The 23,201-nt window shown below is 53.3% G+C and overlaps 6 protein-coding genes across 14 annotated transcripts in view; 3 read left to right on the top strand and 3 right to left on the bottom strand.

The window, feature by feature from the left end:
• The window catches only part of GAPVD1 (GTPase activating protein and VPS9 domains 1), a 29,145-nt gene extending 26,889 nt beyond the window's left edge, over nucleotides 1-2,256 (bottom strand). For all 4 annotated transcript variants that reach the window (XM_069031541.1, XM_069031543.1, XM_069031544.1 and 1 more), the window contains exon 1: nucleotides 2,178-2,256. The gene's annotated coding sequence lies outside the window, so the exon portion shown is untranslated. The remainder of the gene's footprint in view (nucleotides 1-2,177) is intronic.
• An 877-nt stretch (nucleotides 2,257-3,133) lies between these two features.
• On the top strand, nucleotides 3,134-7,161 carry HSPA5 (heat shock protein family A (Hsp70) member 5). Its single transcript, XM_069031533.1, has 9 exons — nucleotides 3,134-3,234; nucleotides 3,442-3,580; nucleotides 3,893-4,124; nucleotides 4,240-4,377; nucleotides 4,647-4,759; nucleotides 4,838-5,228; nucleotides 5,499-5,736; nucleotides 5,938-6,105; nucleotides 6,287-7,161. Exons 2-9 carry the CDS (start codon nucleotides 3,465-3,467, stop codon nucleotides 6,844-6,846), a joined length of 1,956 nt encoding a protein of 651 aa, XP_068887634.1. The 5' UTR covers nucleotides 3,134-3,234; nucleotides 3,442-3,464; the 3' UTR covers nucleotides 6,847-7,161.
• Nucleotides 7,162-7,661: 500 nt separating this feature from the next.
• RABEPK (Rab9 effector protein with kelch motifs) lies at nucleotides 7,662-9,970 on the bottom strand. Its single transcript, XM_069031534.1, has 7 exons — nucleotides 9,883-9,970; nucleotides 9,673-9,809; nucleotides 9,437-9,589; nucleotides 9,166-9,327; nucleotides 8,740-8,889; nucleotides 8,408-8,557; nucleotides 7,662-8,215 (listed from the first exon to the last, which is right to left on the bottom strand). The coding sequence occupies exons 1-7, from the start codon at nucleotides 9,939-9,941 to the stop codon at nucleotides 7,929-7,931; spliced, it is 1,098 nt and encodes a 365-aa protein (XP_068887635.1). The 5' UTR covers nucleotides 9,942-9,970; the 3' UTR covers nucleotides 7,662-7,928.
• A 76-nt stretch (nucleotides 9,971-10,046) lies between these two features.
• On the top strand, nucleotides 10,047-13,479 carry PPP6C (protein phosphatase 6 catalytic subunit). Of its 2 annotated transcripts, XM_069031933.1 has the most exons (7): nucleotides 10,047-10,147; nucleotides 10,298-10,393; nucleotides 10,494-10,559; nucleotides 10,997-11,138; nucleotides 11,549-11,628; nucleotides 11,759-11,968; nucleotides 12,669-13,479. In XM_069031933.1, the coding sequence occupies exons 1-7, from the start codon at nucleotides 10,073-10,075 to the stop codon at nucleotides 12,915-12,917; spliced, it is 918 nt and encodes a 305-aa protein (XP_068888034.1). In that variant the 5' UTR covers nucleotides 10,047-10,072; the 3' UTR covers nucleotides 12,918-13,479. The 2 variants fall into 2 exon arrangements, with proteins under 2 accessions (XP_068888034.1, XP_068888033.1); XM_069031932.1 differs by having other exon boundaries at nucleotides 10,047-10,393.
• Nucleotides 13,480-14,068: 589 nt separating this feature from the next.
• Nucleotides 14,069-17,301, top strand: ARPC5L (actin related protein 2/3 complex subunit 5 like). The gene is given in 4 exon segments (XM_069031726.1): nucleotides 14,069-14,277; nucleotides 14,280-14,539; nucleotides 14,833-15,009; nucleotides 16,734-17,301. Coding segments are annotated over 4 exon segments (645 nt in total). The 5' UTR covers nucleotides 14,069-14,132; the 3' UTR covers nucleotides 16,797-17,301.
• Nucleotides 17,302-17,831: 530 nt separating this feature from the next.
• GOLGA1 (golgin A1) overlaps nucleotides 17,832-23,201 on the bottom strand; it is a 56,335-nt gene continuing 50,965 nt past the window's right edge. For all 5 annotated transcript variants that reach the window (XM_069031722.1, XM_069031721.1, XM_069031724.1 and 2 more), the window contains 4 exons: nucleotides 22,794-22,853; nucleotides 22,080-22,244; nucleotides 21,117-21,203; nucleotides 17,832-20,275 (listed from right to left, as the gene is read on the bottom strand). In XM_069031722.1, coding sequence (XP_068887823.1) covers nucleotides 20,195-20,275; nucleotides 21,117-21,203; nucleotides 22,080-22,244; nucleotides 22,794-22,853 — 393 coding nt within the window. In that variant the 3' untranslated portion in view covers nucleotides 17,832-20,194. The remainder of the gene's footprint in view (nucleotides 20,276-21,116; nucleotides 21,204-22,079; nucleotides 22,245-22,793; nucleotides 22,854-23,201) is intronic.

The raw sequence follows: 23,201 nt of genomic DNA, 5'->3' as shown, positions 1-23,201 counted from the left end.
ACCTTGTTTGTCAGATTACCTTATCAGCTGCTCATAAACATAAAGGCGCCTGTAATTATCCAGCAACCTCGTTTATGACTACCACGAACCACACTTAGAAGAGCAGATATCTGTACACAGCTGTATAAAGGAGGCAGTTTATGCTATTTAGATATCCAACAGCCTGCTGTGGCTGAAGGAACAACAGATATTTAAGATTGTGCTATGTGCAGATTACTTTTCAGTCCTGGAATTTCATGTTGATATGAAAACATTTCCATTTTCTGCCAGTTATTTCAGGACTACTCAGGAACCTAAGAGTAACTGCAACACAGTAAGAGTAGCTTAGCACAACAACTCAAAGAATTTCCCTTCATGATGCTCCACATATCAACAACAAAGACTGCATGACCTGACAGCATCCGAGATGCCTTGCCCTGCTGGCAGCACACATTTGCTCAGAACCTGAGGCAGTCTATCCTTTGATGAACACAGGACACAGACTGCTTCCTACTCTTAAAAGTCCTGGAAAACACAACATTGAATCTTCAGGTGCTGAACTCCACCTCACCATGTGTTTGTCCTGTGATATACAGGAACGGGTCACATTTCTGCTAAGTATTTCTGTGATTCAGTTGACAGAAAAGAGATTAAGTAAAGTGGTCAATACTGCTGGTACACCAGATCCTCCTTCCTCCTCCTGTGTTTCCTGCTCAGGATTAGTTGCTCCTCCTGAGTCTCGCTACACAAGACTCAACTTCCAGAACAAGTTTGGGCAGATCTAAAGTCGGCAGGGCAGGGCAAGGCAAAATCACTCTGTCCTGCTGAAAAATAACTCCTAAGCAAGCCTGAATAGCTTCCAAGCTAATTCAGGCCCCGATAAAGTACCTCTTTCCTCATTAGTATTTATAGTAGCACCTCACAAGCCTTATTTCTCTATACAAGCTAACTGTCTGTCTCCCACAGCTGAGCTAAAAGGGCCCTTTTTTCAGTAGGATGGTTCACCATGACCTAGGGCTCACTGCTGAACCCTCACGTCGCAGCACCCACCAGCTCAAACATGTGCGACACACAAAATGCAGCTCCACTGTCTAATTGACATTAATAAGAAACTCATCCCTCACATTTGTTTCTGCCCAGAGGCTGCTCTCAGCTAGCCCTGGACACACTGTCCATCCATGTGCAAGGAGCCCCTTGTTTCTCGTACCCCATAACAGAATTTACCAGTAAAGCACAGGATCAGCTGGCTACTAAATTATCTATTAGGCATTACCATGTTGCATAAAACCAACAAAAGCACACAACCAGGCTAAAATCTATTCCAGTTGCTTGTGATGCTAGAAAGTGGAGCTCTCTTTAGGTAAGGGTCACACTAATAAACTTTTAGTCATAACAACTGCAGAACTTGAAGCCGTTCAAACTGGCAAAACCAACCTGTTCCCAGCCTGCTCTCCTGAGAGCAGCTCCCTTCCCATCCACCAGGAAGGACAGCTGCTACTGAGGAGAGTATATTCTCCAGGACCTGACAAATCTCACGTCAAAACCCGCGTGTGGAGCATCTTAAATATTTTGGAACCCTACTCGGCACCAGCAGTTAAAAAGTCTATTTCCTGAAGCCACCATCCTGCCACTTTTACAGAGTATTTCAGATTTCACATGCTGCCCGTGCCATTTCCCCTCCATCCTCTTCAAATTGCATCTTCTACTTGTGAGTCAACTGCATCGTCCACCAAAATAGCACTTTACCTATCAGTAAGTGTAGTGTCACATGCTCGCTCCGAGAGCTCCATCCCAACAGCTCTCAGGAGCGCGGTATCATGACTTTGCAAGAAAAAAAGCCCGATAGTCCCCGGACCGAGTTCTCCAGCGTTAGGGGTCTGTGAGTAACCAAAAAGGGAAGTCACCACACTCGTCAAGTTTCAAGTTTTAAACCTGCACAACACAAAAGCCATGAAGGAGACACGGCAGCGAGCGGCTCCCGGAGCCGCGCGGGCCCCGCTGCCAAGGGCTCCAATTCTCCAAATACCTCCGCAAAGGGACCGCCGGTGCCCGGACCCCGCCGGGCAGGCACGGCTGGCCAGGGGCAGAAGGGCACAGACAAACCCCCGAGCAAACCGCACCAACAACTTCTCCCGCCGCCCCCACACCGCTCCCCCCGCCTCCCGGGCGCTCTATCGCGATAAACCCACCCGACATACCCTCCTCGGCTCCGTCTCTCCTGGGCTGCCCGCCTTCCCTCTCTCTTCCCTGGAAAAACCAAAGCGTTTTGTCAGGCCCCGGGCCTTCCTCCTCCTCCTCCTCCCACCGCTCCCTCCTCCTCCTCCTCCTCCTCGGGGGGAGGAAGCCGAGCGCTGTCGCGGGATACGAGCGTGTCCCTGCCCGGCCAGCGCCCCGGCGGCTCCCGCTGCGGCCCGGGCGGGCGCGGCACTGCGCAGGCGGCGACGGCGCTCCTGGGACTTGTAGTCCCGGGGCCGGCACCGGGAGCGGGGCCGGGGCGAGGCGGAGCGGGGACAGAGCCGGGGGCCGGGCGGAGCCGGGGCCGCTCTCGGAGCTTCGCCCCGCCGTCAGCCCCCGCTCCGCCTGGCCCCGACTTGTGCGTGCGGGGCTTGCTGTAGCGACGTGGCGGGGCCTTGCGACATGCTGGCACCGGCGGACGGGCAGCGGCTGTCCGGGGACGGGTCCCGGTGTCGCCTCGGGGCGCTGGGCACACACGTGTCACCTCATCCCCGACGGGTGAGGGACGGGGCTGTACCGAGACCCCGCACGGCCCGGCCATGATGCCGGCCCGGCTCCAACCTCCCCGCACCGCCCTCCCGGCAGTGTCCCGGTGCTCCCCGGTACCGCCCGTACCCCGGTGCCCCCGGGAGGCAGCGGCGCCCCCCGACACCGGCGGGTTATCTCCCCCCCCCCCCACCGGTAACCATGGAAACTTCCAGAAGCCCCCCCTCCCCCCCGCGGCCGTGGTCCCGCCCGGCCAATGGGGACGCTCCGCTTGGCTCACACTTCTCTGTGGCCGCGGCCGGCGGGTGGAACCAATGAGGCAGCGAGAGGGGGGCGCGCCGGGCACGGCGGAGCTGTCGCACGGCGCTCGCCAATCGCGGGAGGCCAGCTTGGTAGCAGCCGGCCAATGGGAAGGCTCCAGCGAGGGAGCGATAGCCAATGGGGAGGCTCCACGAAGGGGTAACGGAAGGTATAAAAGGGCGGGCGGCGCGGCCTGGCGGCTCAGCGGTGATCGGGGCGCGGCGCTTCTGCACGGTGAGGGCCGCGCGCGGGGAGGGCTGCACGGGGCTGGGCCGGTGGGGGTGGGGATGGTGCTTGAGGGCACGGAAGGAGCGGGTGGGGTCGGTGGGTGACTGTGCACGGCGGCGCTGGGCACGGTAAGGGCGGTTGCGGCGTGGGGAGGGGTGGGGGAGCGGCTACGCACGTGGCGCCTCCGTTGTGTAACCGGCGGCCTCTCGGCAGGTGGGCGCAGGTGAGCGGCCGGCATGAGGCTTCTGCTGCTGACGCTGCTGGCGCTGGGCGCCGTTTGGGCGGACGATGAGGAGAAGAAGGAGGACGTGGGCACGGTGGTGGGCATCGACCTGGGTACCACCTACTCCTGGTGCGTGGGGACCGGGCACGGGGGGACGGCCGGGCTGACGGGCTGTGCTTGGGCCTTGGAGCGGGGGGAGGGGGGGGGGGCGCAGGTCCTGCGGGCCCTTGGTAATGCTGGGCCTACAGCAGAAAGAAAGGTGGTGACCGCTTGCATGGGTAGCGCTGGGCCCCTTCTGGGGAGGCAAGGCCTGCGGGCCCACGGGAGGTGCGCGGAAGTGGCTGCGGGGCCCGGGAGGGCGCAGGGAGGAGCAGAAGGGGAGGTGGGGGGATGTGCGGGCCACCGCGCCGCCTGACCGTTCTGCTCCCCCCCCAACCCCAGCGTGGGCGTCTTCAAGAATGGGCGCGTGGAAATCATCGCCAATGACCAGGGGAACCGCATCACACCGTCCTATGTGGCGTTCACCCCCGAGGGGGAGCGCCTGATCGGGGATGCTGCCAAGAACCAGCTCACATCTAACCCGGAGAACACAGTGTTTGATGCCAAGCGGCTCATTGGCCGCACCTGGAATGACCCCTCCGTGCAGCAAGACATCAAGTACCTGCCCTTCAAGGTGGGCCCTGAGTGCAGAGGTGGGGGAGGCTGGACCGGAGGAACTACAGCTGTGGTCAGAAGAGGTATCTGCTCATAGAATAGTTAAATGGGACAGTATCCCTTGTTCTCCTCAGGTGGTTGAGAAGAAAGCCAAGCCCCACATTCAGGTCGATGTTGGAGGTGGACAGACAAAAACATTTGCTCCTGAAGAAATTTCTGCAATGGTCCTGACGAAGATGAAGGAAACAGCAGAGGCTTACTTGGGGAAGAAGGTAAGTGGATGGGAAACACTGGTAACAACTGGGATTAGCAGCTTTAGGAAATGGGAGAAGGGTAGGCTGAGTCAGGACTAACCTTGCCCTCCTGAACCGCAGTTAGTGCTGCAGGCCCCTCTGGCAGCCCTGTTAAATGGGCTTAGCTGGTGCTGGGTCTTCATTTCTAAAGATGGGCTAATTGTTTCCAGCACTGCTCAGAGTGGTTGGTACTACTTAAACTGTTTTTCTCTCATTTCTGTAACAAACCTGTGCCTCCCCCTGCTCAGGTGACCCACGCTGTTGTCACGGTGCCAGCCTACTTCAATGATGCCCAGCGCCAGGCAACCAAGGACGCCGGGACCATCGCGGGGCTCAACGTGATGCGGATCATCAATGAGCCGTGAGTACCTCACCCTGTCCTGCCCGAGGGGAGCTGTGGGGTGGCACCCCCCGCTCTGACAGGCTGTTCCCTGTACAGAACAGCGGCTGCCATTGCTTATGGACTGGACAAGAGAGAGGGAGAGAAGAACATCCTTGTATTCGATCTGGGTGGTGGAACTTTTGATGTCTCTCTCCTTACGATTGACAATGGAGTCTTTGAAGTTGTGGCTACTAATGGTGACACTCACCTGGGTGGAGAAGACTTTGACCAGCGGGTTATGGAGCACTTCATCAAGCTCTACAAGAAGAAAACTGGCAAAGATGTTAGGAAGGATAACAGAGCTGTGCAGAAGCTGAGGCGGGAGGTGGAGAAGGCCAAGCGAGCGTTGTCATCTCAGCACCAGGCCAGGATCGAAATAGAGTCCTTCTTTGAAGGAGAAGATTTTTCGGAGACACTCACTCGAGCCAAGTTTGAGGAGCTGAACATGGTAAGTTTAGAAAGGTAAAGTTACATAGCCTCAGCTCTGACTTGGGACTTGGGAATGTGCAGCATCTCATGCTGTGACATTGCACTTTGGAGTATAAATAACTCTGTGTAAGCAGGCAGCTGTTGCCTGCCAGGGAGCTGGGCCTTGCTGAGGCTGCGCGTCGGACAGTTTGGCATCTCTGCTCCATAGTGTTGTACTTTGTACCCCCAGGGCTGCACAGTGGGGCATGCTGGGAATAGTCCCACAGTCCTTGGGTTTTTGTCTTTCCAGGACCTGTTCCGTTCCACCATGAAGCCTGTTCAGAAAGTCCTGGAAGATTCCGACCTGAAGAAGTCTGATATTGATGAGATTGTCCTGGTTGGTGGATCGACTCGCATCCCCAAAATCCAGCAGCTCGTTAAAGAGTTCTTCAATGGGAAGGAGCCTTCTCGTGGCATTAACCCAGATGAGGCTGTGGCCTATGGCGCAGCTGTCCAGGCCGGGGTGCTCTCTGGGGATCAGGATACAGGTAAGGACACCTTCACTGCCACCTAAGAGAGTTGACTGAACAGTGGATGTTGGGCATTGACAAGAAAATGCAGAAGAACTTGGATCTTTTCCAGTCCTTGGAATTCTGTGCCCCTGAGGCCTTGGGATCTTGTCTGCAGTGTTGGGGGATGTGTTTTGTGTTGGGAAGTTGTGTCACAGTCGTGCCTTTGATCTGTTCCAGGTGACTTGGTGTTGCTCGATGTCTGCCCCCTGACTCTTGGCATTGAAACTGTCGGAGGTGTCATGACCAAGCTGATCCCAAGAAACACTGTTGTTCCCACAAAGAAGTCTCAGATCTTCTCCACAGCTTCTGACAACCAGCCAACAGTGACCATCAAGGTCTATGAAGGTGGGTGTCACCTGTGGTGGTCCCTGTGACAGCTGGAGACTGTCTGTAGGGTTTTCATTCTTGTTCCCGTTTGTCACAAAGGCTTGTAGGTACTTTGTAGGTGGAACTGTGTCACTCATGGTTTCACAAAGTACAAGCACAGCTAGGAAAGAAAGTAACCCTGTCTCATTGTTTCTTGCAGGTGAACGTCCCCTCACCAAGGACAACCATCTGCTGGGAACCTTTGATCTCACGGGAATCCCTCCTGCCCCCCGTGGTGTCCCCCAGATTGAGGTCACCTTTGAAATAGATGTGAACGGGATCCTCCGTGTCACGGCCGAGGACAAGGGCACCGGGAACAAGAACAAGATCACAATCACAAATGATCAGAACCGGCTGACGCCAGAGGAGATCGAGAGGATGGTGAATGATGCTGAGAAGTTTGCTGAGGAGGACAAGAAGCTTAAGGAACGCATCGATGCCCGGAATGAGCTGGAGAGCTACGCCTATTCCCTGAAGAATCAGATTGGGGACAAGGAGAAGCTGGGTGGGAAGCTGTCCTCTGAGGACAAGGAAACAATAGAGAAAGCAGTGGAGGAAAAGATCGAGTGGCTGGAAAGCCATCAGGATGGGGACATAGAAGATTTCAAAGCACAAAAGAAGGAGCTGGAGGAGGTGGTTCAGCCCATCGTTAGCAAGCTGTACGGCAGCGCCGGCCCCCCGCCCGGCGAGGAGGAGGCAGCAGAGAAGGATGAGTTGTAAATACCGGCGTCTCTGAATGTGGTGTGTGTATATATTGGACTCAGGAACACTTGTTTAAAATATTGAACTCTTAATTTGGAATGTAACTTTGAATCTTCACTCGTGAGTGGAGCTGGAACCGCTAGCCCGACGTGGCTGTATCCTGCTTTTCGTTAGCAGTTGCTTGATGTCTGGGGAGGGGAGTGGGGTGGGAGTGTAAATGTGGGTTTAGAAGTATTGGCAGTGGAACATTCTATTTAACAGCTTGGTCATATGAACTTGGTGTAGAGCTTTTCTACCTGGAGTGACCACAATAAATTTGTTATTTACACTGGACTTTTGTTTTAGTTTTGTAATTTCCATTACCCAGCTCCAACCAGGATCTGGATTAACCCTAAAGAAGGATGGAGTGCAGCTCACCCCCTCAAAATTACCTTTCATGGGTTTATGGAAGAGTGGGAGGTTTGACAGCAGGAGTTGGGCATCTGTTGCCTTGGGGTGAGCTGAGACTCAGTTTCTGACGGGAGCCAGGGGGACTTGGACATCCCTGCAGTTCTACAACAGATCCTGATGAGGAAGGGGGGATCAAGCCTGAATAACTGCTGAAGGGGCAGCTTTCAGTGAGCTGGGACAGGAAGGCTATCCATCAGAACCCATTCAGTGCCTGCAGTAGTGATGGTGCCCAGTACCTAAGGGAGGAGCTTGGCTTAATTACATTTTTCTGCAGTATTAAAACTTCAGAGCTTTAATAAAGTCTCATATGAAACAGACCAGTTTTCTAAAAACTGAAAAGTAGTTTACACCTAATAAAGGTTCTTATAAAAAAAGAAGCCTAGTTGAAATTTGGTCTCTTTATTTAACTGATCCTTATCCAATCCATGGGATTAGTTAAATCCAGACTGACCTTGTGTGGTGCCAGCTCCAGCAGTGCCTTAGACCACCTCGTCTCTTGCCGTGCTCCCTGGGCTGGGGCTGCAGCAGGACCGTGTTCAGGCAGAGCCCCTGTTCCCCAGGGGTGTCAGCACCGTGCCAGCCGTCCAAGGGTAAGGATTGTTTAAGGGACAGACTTAACCCCACAGGATGAGGCTGGTGCTGTGGGGACACTACTCGATGAGGGTGACCAGGCAGTCCCTGTGTATCTGCCCCTCTGTGTCCATCCCCCCAAACACAAACAGGAGATGTACAAAGGTGTCTTCAGTGCAGTCCTCACCCAGGCCCTGCTGGAGGGGCCCAGCTCTGTCACCTGCTGACAGAGGTGGCTCTCTCCCAGCTGGGGTGTCTCCTGTGTCCCTGTGTGCCCCAGCCCGCCAGGGAATGACACACATGGCGTGGTCCAGCCTCCCGCTGGGTAGCGGGGTTTCAAACTGCAGCAGCGTCCACTGCTGCCTTCCTGCAGTGCAAAGATACAGTCACAGCTTTAAATGCCACACCCCAGACAGTGACACCATTAATTAAAACAGTTCTGAGCATTCAGTCCTGCAGTGGTGTAACTCCAGGGGGAAGAGGCCCAGGACTTGAGCAGGTAATGTGTTCCCCAGCTGCCTGGCATCTACCGTGGCACCGCTGAGAGCAGCCTCCCTACCTGTGTGATACTTGTACGCAGTATCCAGTGTCCCATCTGGACCTATTCCGCCAAAAATGTACAAGTGGTCCTGAAACACTGCTGAGGAGTGGGATGCCCGTCCTCCAGGGACATCCCCAGTGGCCGGGATCTTCACCCATCTCATATCATCTGTTGCAAGAAAAGAACATGTCCATGGTTATGCATTATACAAACCCCACATGTTTTGTTGATTTAAACAAAGAGGGTAGTATTTTAAGCACTTAAGAACTAGTATTATGGAAAAAAGGTCCCCCCACATCAAAGCACATGGCACACAGGTACTGCCCTTCAGTACCTCCATCCACACTTACTTATGTCGATACAGAACAGATCATTGTAAAAAACATCTCCAGCTAAACCTCCATGGATGAAGAGCTTGGTCCCAACTGCAACCACGGTGTGTCCGTGCCGAGGAGAAGGGGGATCACCATGAGTGTCCGGCTGGGACCAGGTCAGGGTGGCTAAAAACGGGAATACATGTGCATGAGGAACAAAACTCTGGAAGTTCTACAGACCAGAAACCCCGGAGCCCTGCCAAGGCTTCCTATCCAAGCCACGGGGTCTGAATCCCCAGTGACTACGTGAACACAAAGGCCTGTCAAGAGAAGGACAGCGACCCATCCAGCTGGACTCATCTCCAAACAAAGCTCAGCCCTTCCACCCCTCTGACTAAACCCGAAGGGCAAAGCTCCCTCCCACCGCCCGGGAGACGAATGCCCTCGCAGGCGCTGGGGTACCTGTGTCGAACACGTGAAGCCGCTGGTCTTTCACCGGCTCTGCTCCCTTGTCTCCACCCCCGAACACGAACAGACGGGCCCCGATGGCCGCCGAGGACGTGTGGAACGTCCGGGGTCGCGGCTGCACCCCCCTCACTGCAGGGCTCTCCCACGTTCCTGTTTCTAGTTAAGACATTTGATTAACCAAACAACCAACATGGGAACAGAAGCCGCGCCTGTCCCGCAGCCCGGAACCCCGGTCCCGCTCCGGGCACGGATCTGGGGCACTCACCGGGGTCCAGCACCTGAACGCAGCTGCGGTTCCCCGCGGGGTGGGCGCCGCCGAAGACCCAGAGGCGCGGGGGGCCGGTGGCGGGCAGGAACGTGGCGTGTTCGTAGCGCGGCCTCAGTCCGCGCCAGCCGGCGGGGACCCAGCGGAGCGGGGCTGCGGGCAGGGACAGGCGCTCGGACCCGGGACCGGTCCCGGTCGCGGTCCCGGTTCCAGGCCCGCCACGGCCCGGCCCTCACCCAGCTCCACGAAATGCGCGTCCGCGAAGGCCCCGGCGGGGTCGGCACCAGCCAGCAGCAGGACGCGGCCGGGCAGGAGGAGGCAGCCGAGTCCCACGCGGCCGCCGGGCCGCTCCCCGCGCGGGCTCAGCCGGTACCTGCGGGGCGAGGGCGGCGCTCAGCGCGGGCTGGGGCGGCCCGGGGTCCCGCCGGTCCCCCCGCCCCACTCACCACTGTCCCGAGCGCGGCCGCTGTCCCGGCCGCAGCAGCGGCAGCGCCCGCGGGGCCATGGCGGCGCTCACCGGGGCCGCCCCGGCCGGAAGTGCCGCCGGAAGTGCCGCGCGCTTCCGCCCGCGCCGGCGGCGCGCTCCGCCGCCCGGAAGTGGCGGGGGGGGCCCGCTTCTGCCCGAGCCCGTGCAAGATGGCGCCGCTGGACCTCGACAAGTACGTGGAGATCGCGCGGCTCTGCAAGTACCTGCCCGAGAACGACCTCAAGGTGCGGCCGCGGCGGCGGGGCCGGGACCGGCCGGGGCGGGCCGGGGCGGGCGGGCCGGGGCGGGCGCTGCTGGGCGGGCCGGGGCGGGCGCTGCCGGTGGTCCCGGCGGTCCCGGCGCCGACCCCGACCCTGCCCCGCTCCCTCCCGCAGCGCCTCTGTGACTATGTCTGTGACCTGCTGCTGGAGGAGTCCAACGTCCAGCCCGTCTCCACGCCCGTCACCGTCTGCGGGGACATCCACGGACAGGTAAGGCCGGGCCGGGCCGGGCCGGGCCGCTCCCGGTGCAGCCCCGGGCCGGAGTCGGTGCCGATGCCCGGTGCCCGCTCACGCCTCCATCCCTCCGCAGTTCTATGACCTGTGCGAGCTGTTCCGGACCGGCGGGCAGGTCCCCGACACCAACTACATCTTCATGGTACGTGCGCCGGGTGCGGCCCGGCCCCGCTGGCTTTGACAGCGGCTTGAAGGGGAAATCCCGGGGGGCTCCCGTGTCCCAGGCCCCGGCCCGCGCCGGGGCCGCTGTTGGCTCCTGCCCGCCGGTTGTGCTGCCGGGAGCAGCGGGGGCCCCGCGGGGTGAGGCAGAGCAGAGCGCCCTGCTGTGCCCGGGAGTCCCGCGGCCGCGGGGTCACGTCAGGGCAGCGGTGAGGGGAGTGCCCAGAGCTCCCCTGGAGCCCAGCAGATCCCGGCTGCTCTCCAGCACTGGGTTGCGACAGTTGGTTGTGACAGTGGTTGTGACAGTTGGTTGTCCGTTGGTTGTCCGTTGGTTGTGACAGTGAGGAGTTCAGAGTGGATGTGTCACTGTGCACTTTCTCGTGTGACTCTTGCTCCATGTACGACTGTCTCTGACTTCAGGGGGACTTTGTAGACCGAGGGTATTACAGCCTCGAGACGTTCACGTACCTCCTTGCACTAAAAGCCAAGTGGCCTGACCGTATCACGCTGCTGCGAGGCAACCACGAGAGCAGGCAGATCACCCAGGTGTACGGGTTCTACGGTGAGTCCTGCCTTGGGATACGTGAGGGCAGCATCTGTCCCTTGGGCAACCCGCTGGCGATGCCACAGGACCCGGGGCTCTCCAGGGGCTGGGTGGGACATGGGCTCAAATGTTGTTATTTGTTAACATGGTTGTTGTGTTTGTGACATGGAAGGTGTTTAAGGCAGATCTTGCTGCTCTTTTCCTCTGGCACGTGGGGTTTCTGCTTGTGTCGTGGTGCTACATTCAGCTGCACAGGCCCCGCAGAGGGAGAGCAGAGGTGCATGAGGTGCTCAGTCCTTCCTGCTCAGGGCTCCTGACAGGGCTCGTGTGACACACTGCAGTGTGCAGGTTCTGCTCTCAGTGTTTGTGCTGCCTGTGTTGCCTGTTGTCCAGCAATCCATGAGGAATAAAACCATTCTCTCCAACAGATGAGTGCCAAACCAAATACGGGAATGCGAACGCCTGGAGATACTGTACCAAAGTCTTCGACATGCTCACAATAGCAGCTGTAAGTGCAAACACCACGTTAACAACACGTCTAAATGGGATTGTAGAGGTGGTGACCTGTGAAGGTTCCCCTGGCAGCGTCTGGGCTGGGTGAATGCTGAGTGTTCTGTACACGTGTCATTTCCCTGCAGTTAATAGACGAGCAGATTCTGTGTGTGCACGGAGGCCTCTCCCCAGACATCAAGACCCTTGACCAGATCCGGACCATTGAGCGTAACCAGGAAATCCCTCACAAAGGCGCCTTCTGCGATCTGGTGTGGTCAGACCCGGAGGACGTGGACACGTGGGCCATCAGCCCACGCGGGGCGGGCTGGCTCTTTGGGGCCAAGGTCACCAACGAGGTAACACTGCTGCTCAGGGCCACACAGCCCAAGTGTGGGGATGGGGGAGCTAAGGGGCTCACCTCAGTGTGGTGTTTGAATGGACCATGGGCACTGCAAGACAATGAGCTCTCCTGTCACGCCTCTGCTAGTAACTCGTGGTGGTGGGGAAGCTTTGCTCATGTCAGCTAGAAAAAATGAGCCACTTGAACCTAAAAGCACAAATATAACTGCCACATGTACTGATACCCATCTTGCTTCTAAAGAGTGTAATGTGGTGAGACTCACTAGTGTCCCTGGGCTGTGTGGAATGCTTTCCTAAGGATTTAGGAGAAAAATACCATTTTTTAAGCAATTGTTGTGTTAATTTTGTTGTGTCTGCACTGAGCAGACTCCTCAGGGCTCCACACACTGGCCTTGCCTGGCTCTGATCTGGCCACGTCACAACGGCTGTGCTCAGCCTGCGTTGTTGCGTGGCCCTTGCACAGCATATTCAGGAGGGGTTGAGCCTGGGGACAGCACAGCGCTGCTGCCTGGCTTTCATGGTGTTCCTCAGTGCTCGGGTTTTGGCACCTGTATTTCACAGGGGTTTCTCACTGCTCGGGTCTCCAAATCCCCCTGTTCTGTTCTCCCTCCGTCTGTGCAGGGCCGTGGCCGGGAGCAGGACGCTGTGTGGGCAGCAGCCGCTCAGGCCACACTGACCTTCCCCCTTCCCTTGCAGTTTGTTCACATCAACAACCTGAAGCTGATCTGCAGAGCACACCAGCTCGTCCACGAAGGATACAAATTCATGTTTGATGAGAAGTTGGTAACGGTATGGTCAGCTCCCAACTACTGCTACCGCTGCGGGAACATCGCATCCATCATGGTCTTTAAAGATGTAAATACAAGAGAACCAAAGTTATTCCGCGCAGTTCCAGACTCAGAGCGTGTCATTCCTCCCAGGACAACCACGCCCTACTTCCTCTGAGCCCTTGCCCGCCTGCTGTCACCTCTCCCTGTCCTGCCCCTTTACAATATACTTTTTATTGAGCACTTTGCTGCTGAAATGCTGCCTCTTGCCTTTTTTATTTTTAAATTATCTAAATTTATTGTGTATTATGGTGTCTGTAGCAAGTTTTTTTCCCCCCTCCCCTAGATTAATTTCAGAGTATTTGTAATATGTCCTTGAGATTTGTACTACTGCATGTAGTCCTCGCCTAGTCCTGGGTTAGATGAACCCATTCCTTTAACCACCACGCTCCGGGAGCCACTCGGGCCCGTCTCTTGTTCAGCTTTTTGTTTTTGGTAAGTTTTAAGAAATTTCAGCAGCAAAGTCAGTGCCCAGTGTGCGGCAGGGCCGGGGCTGCCCGTGCTGCGTTCACGGTGCAGTACCGAGCCGGCCTTTTCCGAGTGTTACGTGGATCCCAATAAAGCGGTCGAAGGGCTGTTCTCCATTCCCGGTTTGTTCCGTTTTCCTCGGGATCCCGATTAAACCCGCAAACCTGCTGCAGCGACGGGATTTGTACATTAAAGTCATTGTTCGGATTTTTTCCAGGCTCCGTTGTGTTTTTACTGACTCCGTGTCTGTGTCCGTCTGTGTGTCTGTGTGTGTCCGTGTGTGTGTGTGTCCATGTGTCCATGCATCCATGTGTCCGTGTGTCCATGTGTCTGTGTGTGTCCATGTGTGTGTGTGTCCGTGTGTGTGTCCGTGTGTCCGTGTGTCCATGTGTGTGTGTCCGTGTGTCCGTGTGTGTGTCCGTGTGTGTGTGTGTGTCCGTGTCCGTGTGTCCGTGTCTGTGTGTGTGTCCGTGTCCGTGTGTCCGTGTGTCCGTGTCCGTGTGTCCGCGTGTGTGTGTGTGTCCGTGTGTGTGTCCGTGTGTCCGTGTGTCCGTGTCCGTGTGTCTGTGTCCGTGTGTCCGTGTGTGTGTCCGTGTCCGTGTGTGTCCGTGTGTCCGTGTGTGTGTGTGTGTGTCCGTGTGTCCGTGTGTGTGTGTGTGTCCGTGTCTGTGTGTGTGTCCGTGTGTCCGTGTGTGTGTCCGTGTGTCCGTGTGTCCGTGCGGCTCCCCCCGCGCGGGGCGGGGCGGGGCGGGGCGGGGCGGGGCGGGGCGCGGCGGCCGCGCTGGTTCCGGTTCCGCCGGGGCGGGCGCCGTTTCCTGCTGGCGCGGGGCCGGGCCGGGGCCGGGCCGGGGCGGTGCCGGCGGGGATGGCGCGGAGCACGCTCTCGTCCCGCTTCCGCCGCTTCGACATCGACCAGTACGACGAGAACCGCTTCGTGGAAGAGCCCGAGGAGGCGGCGGCGGCCGAGCCCGATGCCAGCCCCGAGGTGGAAGCGCTGCTCAGGCAATATCCTTTGGGCCGGGGGGGCCGGGGGAGTCCCGGGGACCGGCCGCAGTCGCCCGCACGGGCCCGGAGCGCGTCGCTCCCGCGGCCGCCCGTGACCCGCGCTGCGGTTCCACACGCGTCCCTCGCCCCGGCAGCGGCCGCGGGGCCGTCGCGCTGCCCAGGTCGCGGTTTGAGTCCTTGACCCGCGGCCGCACAGGCGAGGCGCTCAGGGCCTTCCACACCGCCATCCGCAGCTCCCCGGGCAACACCAGGAACCAGGCGATGAAGGTAGCGGGGTGGGGGCCGGGCAGGGCGGGGGGCGGTGTTGGGGCGCTGTGAAGTGACAGTGGCACCCCAGAGATCTGAGCAGCACCGTTGTGGTTAATGAGCTTGTGCTGGCATGGGTGATCCCCGTTCCCCTTAACAGTGTTCACCCCTTCCTCTTTTAACCCCAGAACTGCTCACCTCGCTTACAGAAATAACCCAGCCTGGAATGTGGCCACCTCTTGCCAAATACGAATCTTGGGGTCGTTTCCACCTTTTCTAGTTCTCACATTTCCCTCTTTTCCTTGTCTTCCCAGGAGCAGGCCCAGGGAATGATGCTTAAAGTCCTCACGTCTTTTAAAAGCAGTGAAATAGAACAAGCGGTGAATTCCTTAGACAGAAACGGTGTTGACTTGTTAATGAAGTACATTTATAAAGGATTTGAAAAGCCAACAGAAAACAGCAGTGCAATATTACTTCAGTGGCACGAAAAGGTACGTGTTCAGGGCACTCTTGGCTCAGCCATCCTCACAGGGTCCTGGTCAGTGGTTTCAGGAGAGCCTCTGAAGAGAAGCAGATGATGGCAGTGCCTCATCTCTGAGCAGCTCAGTGTTTCCTTTTATCTTTGGTCTCTGAGCCTGGATTCACAAAGCCTTTGCCTGTATTTCAAACCTTACACTCTGCCATGGGGAGAGGAGACTCGTGGCAGGGAGTTCTCCCTGCTGGAGGAAGCCTCATGCTGCCCTTGGCGCCCAACGCATGCAGGGGCTCCACTGAGGAGAAGGGGTGGGAGTGGAGATGTGACTGGGTGGATGGATGGGGCAGCTGCAGCTTCCTCTGTGGCCGAGTGTTTGGCCGATGGGGCTCAGGCTGGCTCAGGTCTGGCAGTTTTCATCAGCTGAGTCACAGGTTTAGCAAACCTGTTTGGTTTGCCCAGGAGAGGACTTTGAGGTCTCTAAAGATTCCACTGGGGACCAGTGTAGTCCTCTTGTGTTTCTGTGGAATGTCTGTTGTGAAACAGGGAATGTGGGATGTGTTCAGCAGCTGACCGTGGAACTTTCTTCCCTGTGATGGGTTGAGGCACATCCCTGAAGCAGCTGCTGGGTGCCACTGCCCCCCGGCAGGAATCCAAGTAAAGTCTTCCCCCACTGCAGGGGTTTTAGCTGAAGCCCAGGCTGTCAGTGCTCCTAGGAAAACTGATCCCTGGGAATGCTGCAGCTCCCTGTGCAGCGCAGCTGCTGCGAATGCTGGTGTCGTTTTTCCAAGGTGCAGAGCTTTTTCCTGTGGTATGTAAAGCCAGAGCTGGTGTAGTGTGACTCCAGCTATTGGCTGCTGTCACCAAGGCTTGTCAAGGGAGGAGGGAATTTCCTCAGGACAGCAAAGAACATGTTTCTGCTTGGCTTCTTGTTGGTTTGGTTTTTTTTCCCCCTGTTGTTTCGTTTTTTTTTCCCCCTGTTGTTTCCACTGAGGTGCTTTCAGGTAAGTGTGGGTGGGTGCTCCCAGCGTGGGAGGTGACACACCACCACCCTGACTGGTACTCAGAGCGTGTAGGGACAGGCAAGGCATCTCATCCTCTCTGTTGTGAAAGGAACAAGGCAGGTCTGAGTAGGCTGGGCAGGGTTTAAAGCCTAGTGTTCTGTGGCAGTACTGGTAGGACATGTGGCTTGCTCAGAGCAGAGTCAGCTTAGTGGTAGTACCAGTCTGTCCTCTGAAAATGCCTGTGGCAGGTCTGGTAGCTCAGGAACTTTGCCTGCCTGAAGCACCTGCAGGTCCTGCTCCAAGTAAGTGCTTTGCATTCGTCCAGTCGTGTTCCCCAGTGCCGTGTCTCGCACTGCTCTGATACCCCTGAGCTGTATTGGAATTGTAGCTGCAAAGTAAATGCCCCATTTTCAGCAGTCAGCTTAAATATTTATTTTCTCATAATCACCTCCATCTTCTAGACTTCAGAAGGAAACACTGTTTACATTGAGGGACACAAATGAAACTGAAGCAAGCCCTTCCTCCCTTCTCCTCCTCTTCTGCTCAGGGAGACGGGAGGTGAGACATTCTGCTCTGTCAATGACATGCAACACTGGAGTCCTCGAGATCCAAAAGATGGTTAGATTTGGAGAATGACAGTTTCTAATTTTGGAAAAGAGCCATAGTCCCTTCTGTGGCTAAACTCTTCAGTGTTCTGTGTGGGACCTGGTGACTTTGTAACCTCTCTCCTTTCCCACAGGCACTGGCAGTAGGAGGCCTGGGCTCCATAGTAAGAGTTCTTACAGCAAGAAAGACTGTGTAAAGACTGTTAACTTGGACAGAGGTGACGGTCAGCTTTGGACTCAGAAGAAGGAATGAGCTGAAATTACACTGGTCCATCTCTATTAGAGATTGCAATCTACTGAAATCCTACAGTAACCTCCTCTTGGAATGCTTTTAACCTTAAAGGCGGGGGAAGAGTAAAGGTATTCCTGCATATTCCGACTATCACATACAGGAGCCAAGACATTCTCCTGCTCCCTTCTTTAACAGACACAGAAGGCACACTCCTGCTTCCTATTACTGTAAGTGAACAGGTATTTCAGATGCTGCTTTAGCCAGGTGTGGTGATACAAGCTCCCGTGTGTCCTGCTTAGTCCCAAGGTAGCTGTGTCTGGGCCGAGATCCTGCAGCCTGATGGTGGGAGAAGGGCTGTTAGAACAGCGGCTTTGAACGTGTGCTCGAAGGACTGTTGGACTCTGGGGTTGGGTTAATGTAAAGTGAAGTGCCTGCTGCATCAATAAAGTTCCTGGATCACATGAGTTAAATTTATTTTCAGCTAAATTGTAAGTCTGACACTTATTCCAAAGCAGGCCAGCACTAACCCAGTTGAACCCAGTGTCCACCTTTGTATGACTGCTCCTAACTCCAGCTACTTAGAGAATTTGTCCTTAAATCCAGCTGTGTCCTGTGCTTTGCCCAGGCAGGACATGACTCCTGGATCCATGGCTGTCCCCAGGTCAGTGGCAGCTCCACACGTCCCTCTGGCTCAGGCAGGGCTCCCTGCCCTTTGGCACCAAGGAGCAGCTGCTTGGGGAGGCCCAGCTCCACCCCGTCCTGGCTTCCATCAGCTGCTCAAAGTGCAACAGCAGCTGTTCCTGGTGGGAGAAGAATTTGGAAGCAGCAGTGCCACCTCATTGTGGCACAACTCCCTGTGAGATACCGTGGTGGCACAGCTGGCACACCCATCCTCACCCTGGGCAAAGGTGGGGTTTGGGTCATGCTTTAAAGGTCAGTTTTAAATAACTATAGCATCCCAGGGGCGATAACCAGAACTATAAAAAGAAAGAAATCAAGATAAGGGGTTTGATCCAAAATGTATTGCACCACAAATTTCATAGTGTTTCATCATACAATCCATATTTACAGCATAGAAGGAAAGAAATCCAATGGTGATAGAAAGGATTATGTATAACCACTGTTCTGAGACAAGGGAAAGTGCATTAGCTTTTTAATACATGTATACACACCAGTCTTGCTCTGATATCTAACGAAAATTCAACACTTAAGAACTAGTTTATGGTAAGTTGATCCTGTATGAGCTTTGGGATCTGAAACTAAAGTTGTTAGTGAATATATAACATAAGATTTTACTTTGTCATTCTGTTCCAGGCTGCCTGTCCTGCTGTCCTTACTGTTCAGCAGTAACGTTTGAAGCCAGGATCAGCAAAAACCCAATAGTCATTGAGCAGGGATCAGTGGGGGTGAGGGAGTCCTGACCCCTGCTCCCAGGGAAACAGGGCAGGGCAAAGGGACATTAGAAAGGAAAAGATCTCAGAGAATAAAATCTTCCCAGAACCAACAGGGTTATTCCACCCCGCTGTTATCTCAGTAGAGAAACAATTGAAATAAATGTACTTTTTGATTGTCTATTTTCACAGTAGAGCAGAGCTGAACCCTTCCATGCTCTATCCTGTCTGGAAGTGCCATGAATCCAATTACTAAGGACTGTCTGGACAAGCTTTAGTGTACCAAAAAAATTCTGTTGGTTTTCTTAACTTCTGACAAATCCAGCCTGGCTCTAGGCTGAGGAGTATCACCTGTGCCCAGTAACAGCTCCTGGGAGTACCTGTGTCTGGGGTGGGGCTGTCTGGGAGAGCAGCAGGGTCTGGATTCTCTGGATCAGCACATTCACCTCCTGTTGACTGACCTCACCTGAGGGAGGTTTCACCTTGGGCCCAGCACAGGTGTGCATGGAAGCAGGAGCAGCTCCCCTGCTGCACCTCCAGCCACTCCAAGGTCAGTCAGAGGCCTGTCAACCAAGATAAACACCTCAACAGTGACTGGATCTCCACTGGACAAAGTCTGAATTATCCTGAATACATTTGACCAAAGTATGAACTTTTAAGAGAATTCCCAGAACTGCAGCCTGTTCACTGAATTCCATACATGTATAAATTTTTGGGAATAGGTCTCATTTTTAAGAAGTCAGACTTAGTGCTGCTTCCCATTTGGATCCAGATTTTGCAGTGGTGGTAGTAACTGTGCGCAAAATTGTGCTTCCAGGGAGGGAAGTGCCACCTTGGTCCCCTTTCCTTATTGTATTAGGAAAACAAGCTCCTGGAACCATGACTTGTTCACTAAGAGTTGAATTTTGCCCTCAAACCCCTCAGGAGCAGCATTTCTTTTACCGTAATAGTCAGGACACAGTTAACATATTCCTAACAGTTTTTAAGCATCAGTATTGGAAGTACAGAAAACCACAACCAAAGGGGCAGATCCTGATTACGAGGATTTGTTGCTAGCAGACTTGGAAGAAAAAAAATAAACCAAAGTGTTTAGTACCAGCATTCTTCACCCTTTGTCACTAGATTTTTATTTTTTTTTAAATAGAAGATATTTTTTAGTGTGGATTTACAATACCTGAAACTCAGCTTTAAAAATTTAAAATGGTTTCCTACCCCTTTTCCCACTGCTAACAACCCATGGAACAGGCTAATAGATTAGTTGTAAAGGCGACTGAGGATTAGGTACTATAATTAAGACCATTTTAAATATTATTTTTCTTTAAGAAAAGTAAAATCAGACAACTCTAAAGTTGTGCTCTCAAATTAAATAATCATCAACATGCAGCCTTGAGGACTGCAGGCCAGGATAAATGCACCTTAAATTACACAGTGATATGAAAAAAATGCCAACCATTAGTTATGTCAGTATTAGAAGGCAAGGCAGAGTTCTTTTTTGGTTAAAGCTCCTGCTCCTGTCCTGTGAAAGGCTTTGCAAACCATCCCACTCTCAACACAGTTCTGCCAACACATTTTTCATTGCTGGCTTCCCACAGCCAAACAGCTTTTCTGTGCCCAGAGTCACTGGACTCCAGCACCCTGGAACAGCAGCGAGAATCACCATCCCAAGAGAATGAACTGGCAGCACTGCTGTCAGCAAGGTCCTCAGAACCCTCTGGTGCCAAGAACCCAGGAGTGATGAACACAAGGAGCTGCTCCCATCACAGACACCGAGGTGGTCCCTGAATCCAGCCCAGAGCTGTTGCAGTCTGTAGTGAAAATGTCTCCTTGCACAGTATTAGTTTTGTAAACAGAGCCAGAAGTTCTTGTACAAAATACTGCAATGACAGTGATTAAGACACACCTGGAGCAGTGTGTTCAGCATTCTTTTCACAGAAAGAAGTGCCTGGATACTGCCTGCCACCTTCAGGGTCCCTTAAGGCCACAGAGTCCTTGGGCTCGAGATAGACGGCCGGATGCTGCCTTTGGGAGATGGCTTTGACCCAAACCAGGACATCTAGGACACAACAGCACAACACACATCACACAAGGTTCACACTTCTAAGATGTGAAAAAGAAATAATACGGAACACAGCCATGTTCTCATCATTTGATGGAAAGACCTATTTATAAATCAGAATGCTGCAGACTCCAGACTGAAGAAGTGGAGGCAGCTTCACACAATCAAATCTGGAAGGAACAGCACCCACTTCCCACAGGTGAAAATTACTGAAGATTATACTTACATATAGTCCTTTAAAATAATTTCAAATTAGAACTCTACAGTCATTCAAACACGGTGCCTTTAGTCAATGTAGCATTAGAGTGTTCCCTGAACCAGATGGTGAGGAAATCTCTTCATCTGCAGACTGAACATCCCAACTCCCTGGGTGGGCAGGGATGATGCAGGATCTGGAGCTGAGGCAGCACTCACTGTTGAACATTCCCTAACCACCACACAGCTGGGGCCATGCAGATCTCATTTTAGCCCATGGAAAGGAGACACAGATCTTGGTGTCTGAGCCCAATGTCAAAAGGACAAACCCAGAATTAGACTCCTGCTGTTAAACACTGACTCTGCTGGGCAAGGAACTTCCAGCTTCTCCTCACAGATCAAGTCCACTGAGAAAGCTGTGTGCTAACTCCTCTGAGTACCATAAAGCTGCTATTTCCCTCACTGAAATGTACAATTCCTGGCACCTATGCATGTGATCAGCTAACATTTTAATAATAAATGACATTTATTATTGTAGCTAACATTTGGGAAAAAGACACTTTTCCTAATCTCCCAGCATCTAGGAATTTTCACTGTCTCCTGGGAGTCCCATTAGAGACTACATATTGCACAGAGCCCTTACCTTGTACTCCAAAGTTTCTTTGAGCATGTTTTCTTCCTCTTGTGAAAAATTCAGTAACACAGACACAGCTTTAATGAGATGGAATGCCTGAAAGAAACCAGAGAGTTGTGTTGCTTATGATGCTCTTGGGCTCTACACTCAGGACTACAGTGCGGCACAGAGTCCTGCAGGTCTGTCACAGACTTCAGCAGCCCAGCAGCCTCCCATTATTCCCAGTTTCAATGGACTAGGATGGCCTGTATCTTACTTCTGTGTTTCCTAGCTTTCTGTTCTTTAAAAATTGTTTTGGAGAAAGAAGACAAGTGGGAGCCTGGTTAGTCAGAGTAGAGAAGCAGCCTGGCTGCTGCTTTGAAAAGTGGCTCAAACCAGCAGGAGGCAAGAGAGATTCTTGTCATTTCAAATACACACGGAGGCACACTAAGTCCACAGTGCTCTCACAGACTGGGGCACACAGGGCAGCGAGTGACAGTCAGCACTCGGGACACTGTGGAATTGTAGTTATTTTTTGACCTTACCCACTGACTTGCAATTAAGTGTTTTGTTGGCATGACTTTTTAACACAAGAGAACAGGAAGGAGTTCCAAATGCACAAGGAATTACCTCTTACAGACCAACAGCAAGTGATTTATGTCTTTTTCTTGGTTTTTTCTCTTTCTTAAATGTACAGCCATTCTAATTACATACTCCATATGCTCTTCAGAGCAGTGCAGAGGGAATCTCTTGTAGATGCAGATCTTCAACACCCAGATGTAACTACCTCCTAAAAACTTAAATTTCCCTTTCATGTAGTTCATAGTAGTCCATACTTCCAAACATGTTGCTGTTAGCTATTTTGTTTCATTGTCCCCTACTGTACACTTTTTAATTGTAAAATTATGGAATTGGCATAAAGTGTCCTTAGCAGGTGACAGGTGGAAATTTCTAGAGAAAGACAGATGTAGAAAGAGAAGGTGACACCTTTACCTCAGATTCCCTGCAGGACATGAACTTCAGTACAACATGTTTAAGGTACTCAAAGTTTATCTCCCTCGAGTCATTCAAATCAGAGTTGTTGGTGACAGTCACAGAAGCATTAGGCACTTCAGAATTTGCACGTAACTCAGGTACCTCACTGTCAGGCCTTATTTTCTACAAAAAAAAAAACCAAAAAAACAAACCCACAGAGGAAAAAGAGAAGTACATTGCAGATTCTGTCAGCTTGACACTGGGAGGGATCTGGGTTCAGGATATCTAACGAGGGTTGTATTCACAACTGGGTACAAATTGGACATGAACAGCTTCTCATCCTTCATGGGGTCACAGCAGAAAAGTGTCTCCAGCTCTCCCTGCACTGCAGGACAGGAGCTGGTTGATGTCAGTGTTCTGTGTACATTTCCCAAACCAGCATGGAACTGGCTCCATGGTGGAAGCTATCCCTTGGTAATTTTCTCCTATCACTAACCTGCCCTGAGCCTTTCAAATGTGGGCTTTCTTCAGAAAAATTTTCAACATCAGAGCAAAAATAACAATTTCAAAACCTCTGCTGTTTTGTTTTTTTTTTTAATAGATTTTTTTTCTTGGCAAGATAAACCATTGCAGAGGGATGAAAGGGGAGTTAGCAGTCAAGCTTTTGGAATGACAGTGCAAGTACCTGCCAGCAAGTGCCATCTGAAGAGACTGAAAACACACAACCCTTACCAGCTCTTTCTGGAGAGTTTTCTTGAGTTCTGTCATTCTTTGCTGAAGCTGCTTTATCATCTGTAAGCACACATAAGGAGAGTTTAACACAGTATCCATTGTCAGGACCCCCAGATATATGGAAAAACCCATGATAAACAAGTACTGAATGAAATAATTAACCAACATTGACAGCTGTGAAGAAGTAACCTGAAAGCCTTGCCTTGCCAGCTGCACACAGCAGCAGGCATGTGACAGGACACTTGGGCTTTCAAGTGACAGCACCGTGGAACTGAACTGAATTTGCACAAAAGGGCTCTGCAGGAAAGCTGTAAATAGTATCATTTGGTGCATCTTTCTGCCAAAATACATCAGGATTCATGCAGCTCTTGCTGCAGCTTTTATTCATTGTTGGTAGATCCTTGTACG

Source organism: Aphelocoma coerulescens, chromosome 17 (genome assembly GCF_041296385.1).
Source record: "Aphelocoma coerulescens isolate FSJ_1873_10779 chromosome 17, UR_Acoe_1.0, whole genome shotgun sequence".
In the NCBI taxonomy this organism is placed as follows: Eukaryota; Metazoa; Chordata; class Aves; order Passeriformes; family Corvidae; genus Aphelocoma; species Aphelocoma coerulescens.
The sequence above is the reverse complement of the archived record's forward strand: the minus strand, read 5'-3'. Positions and strand labels throughout refer to the sequence as shown.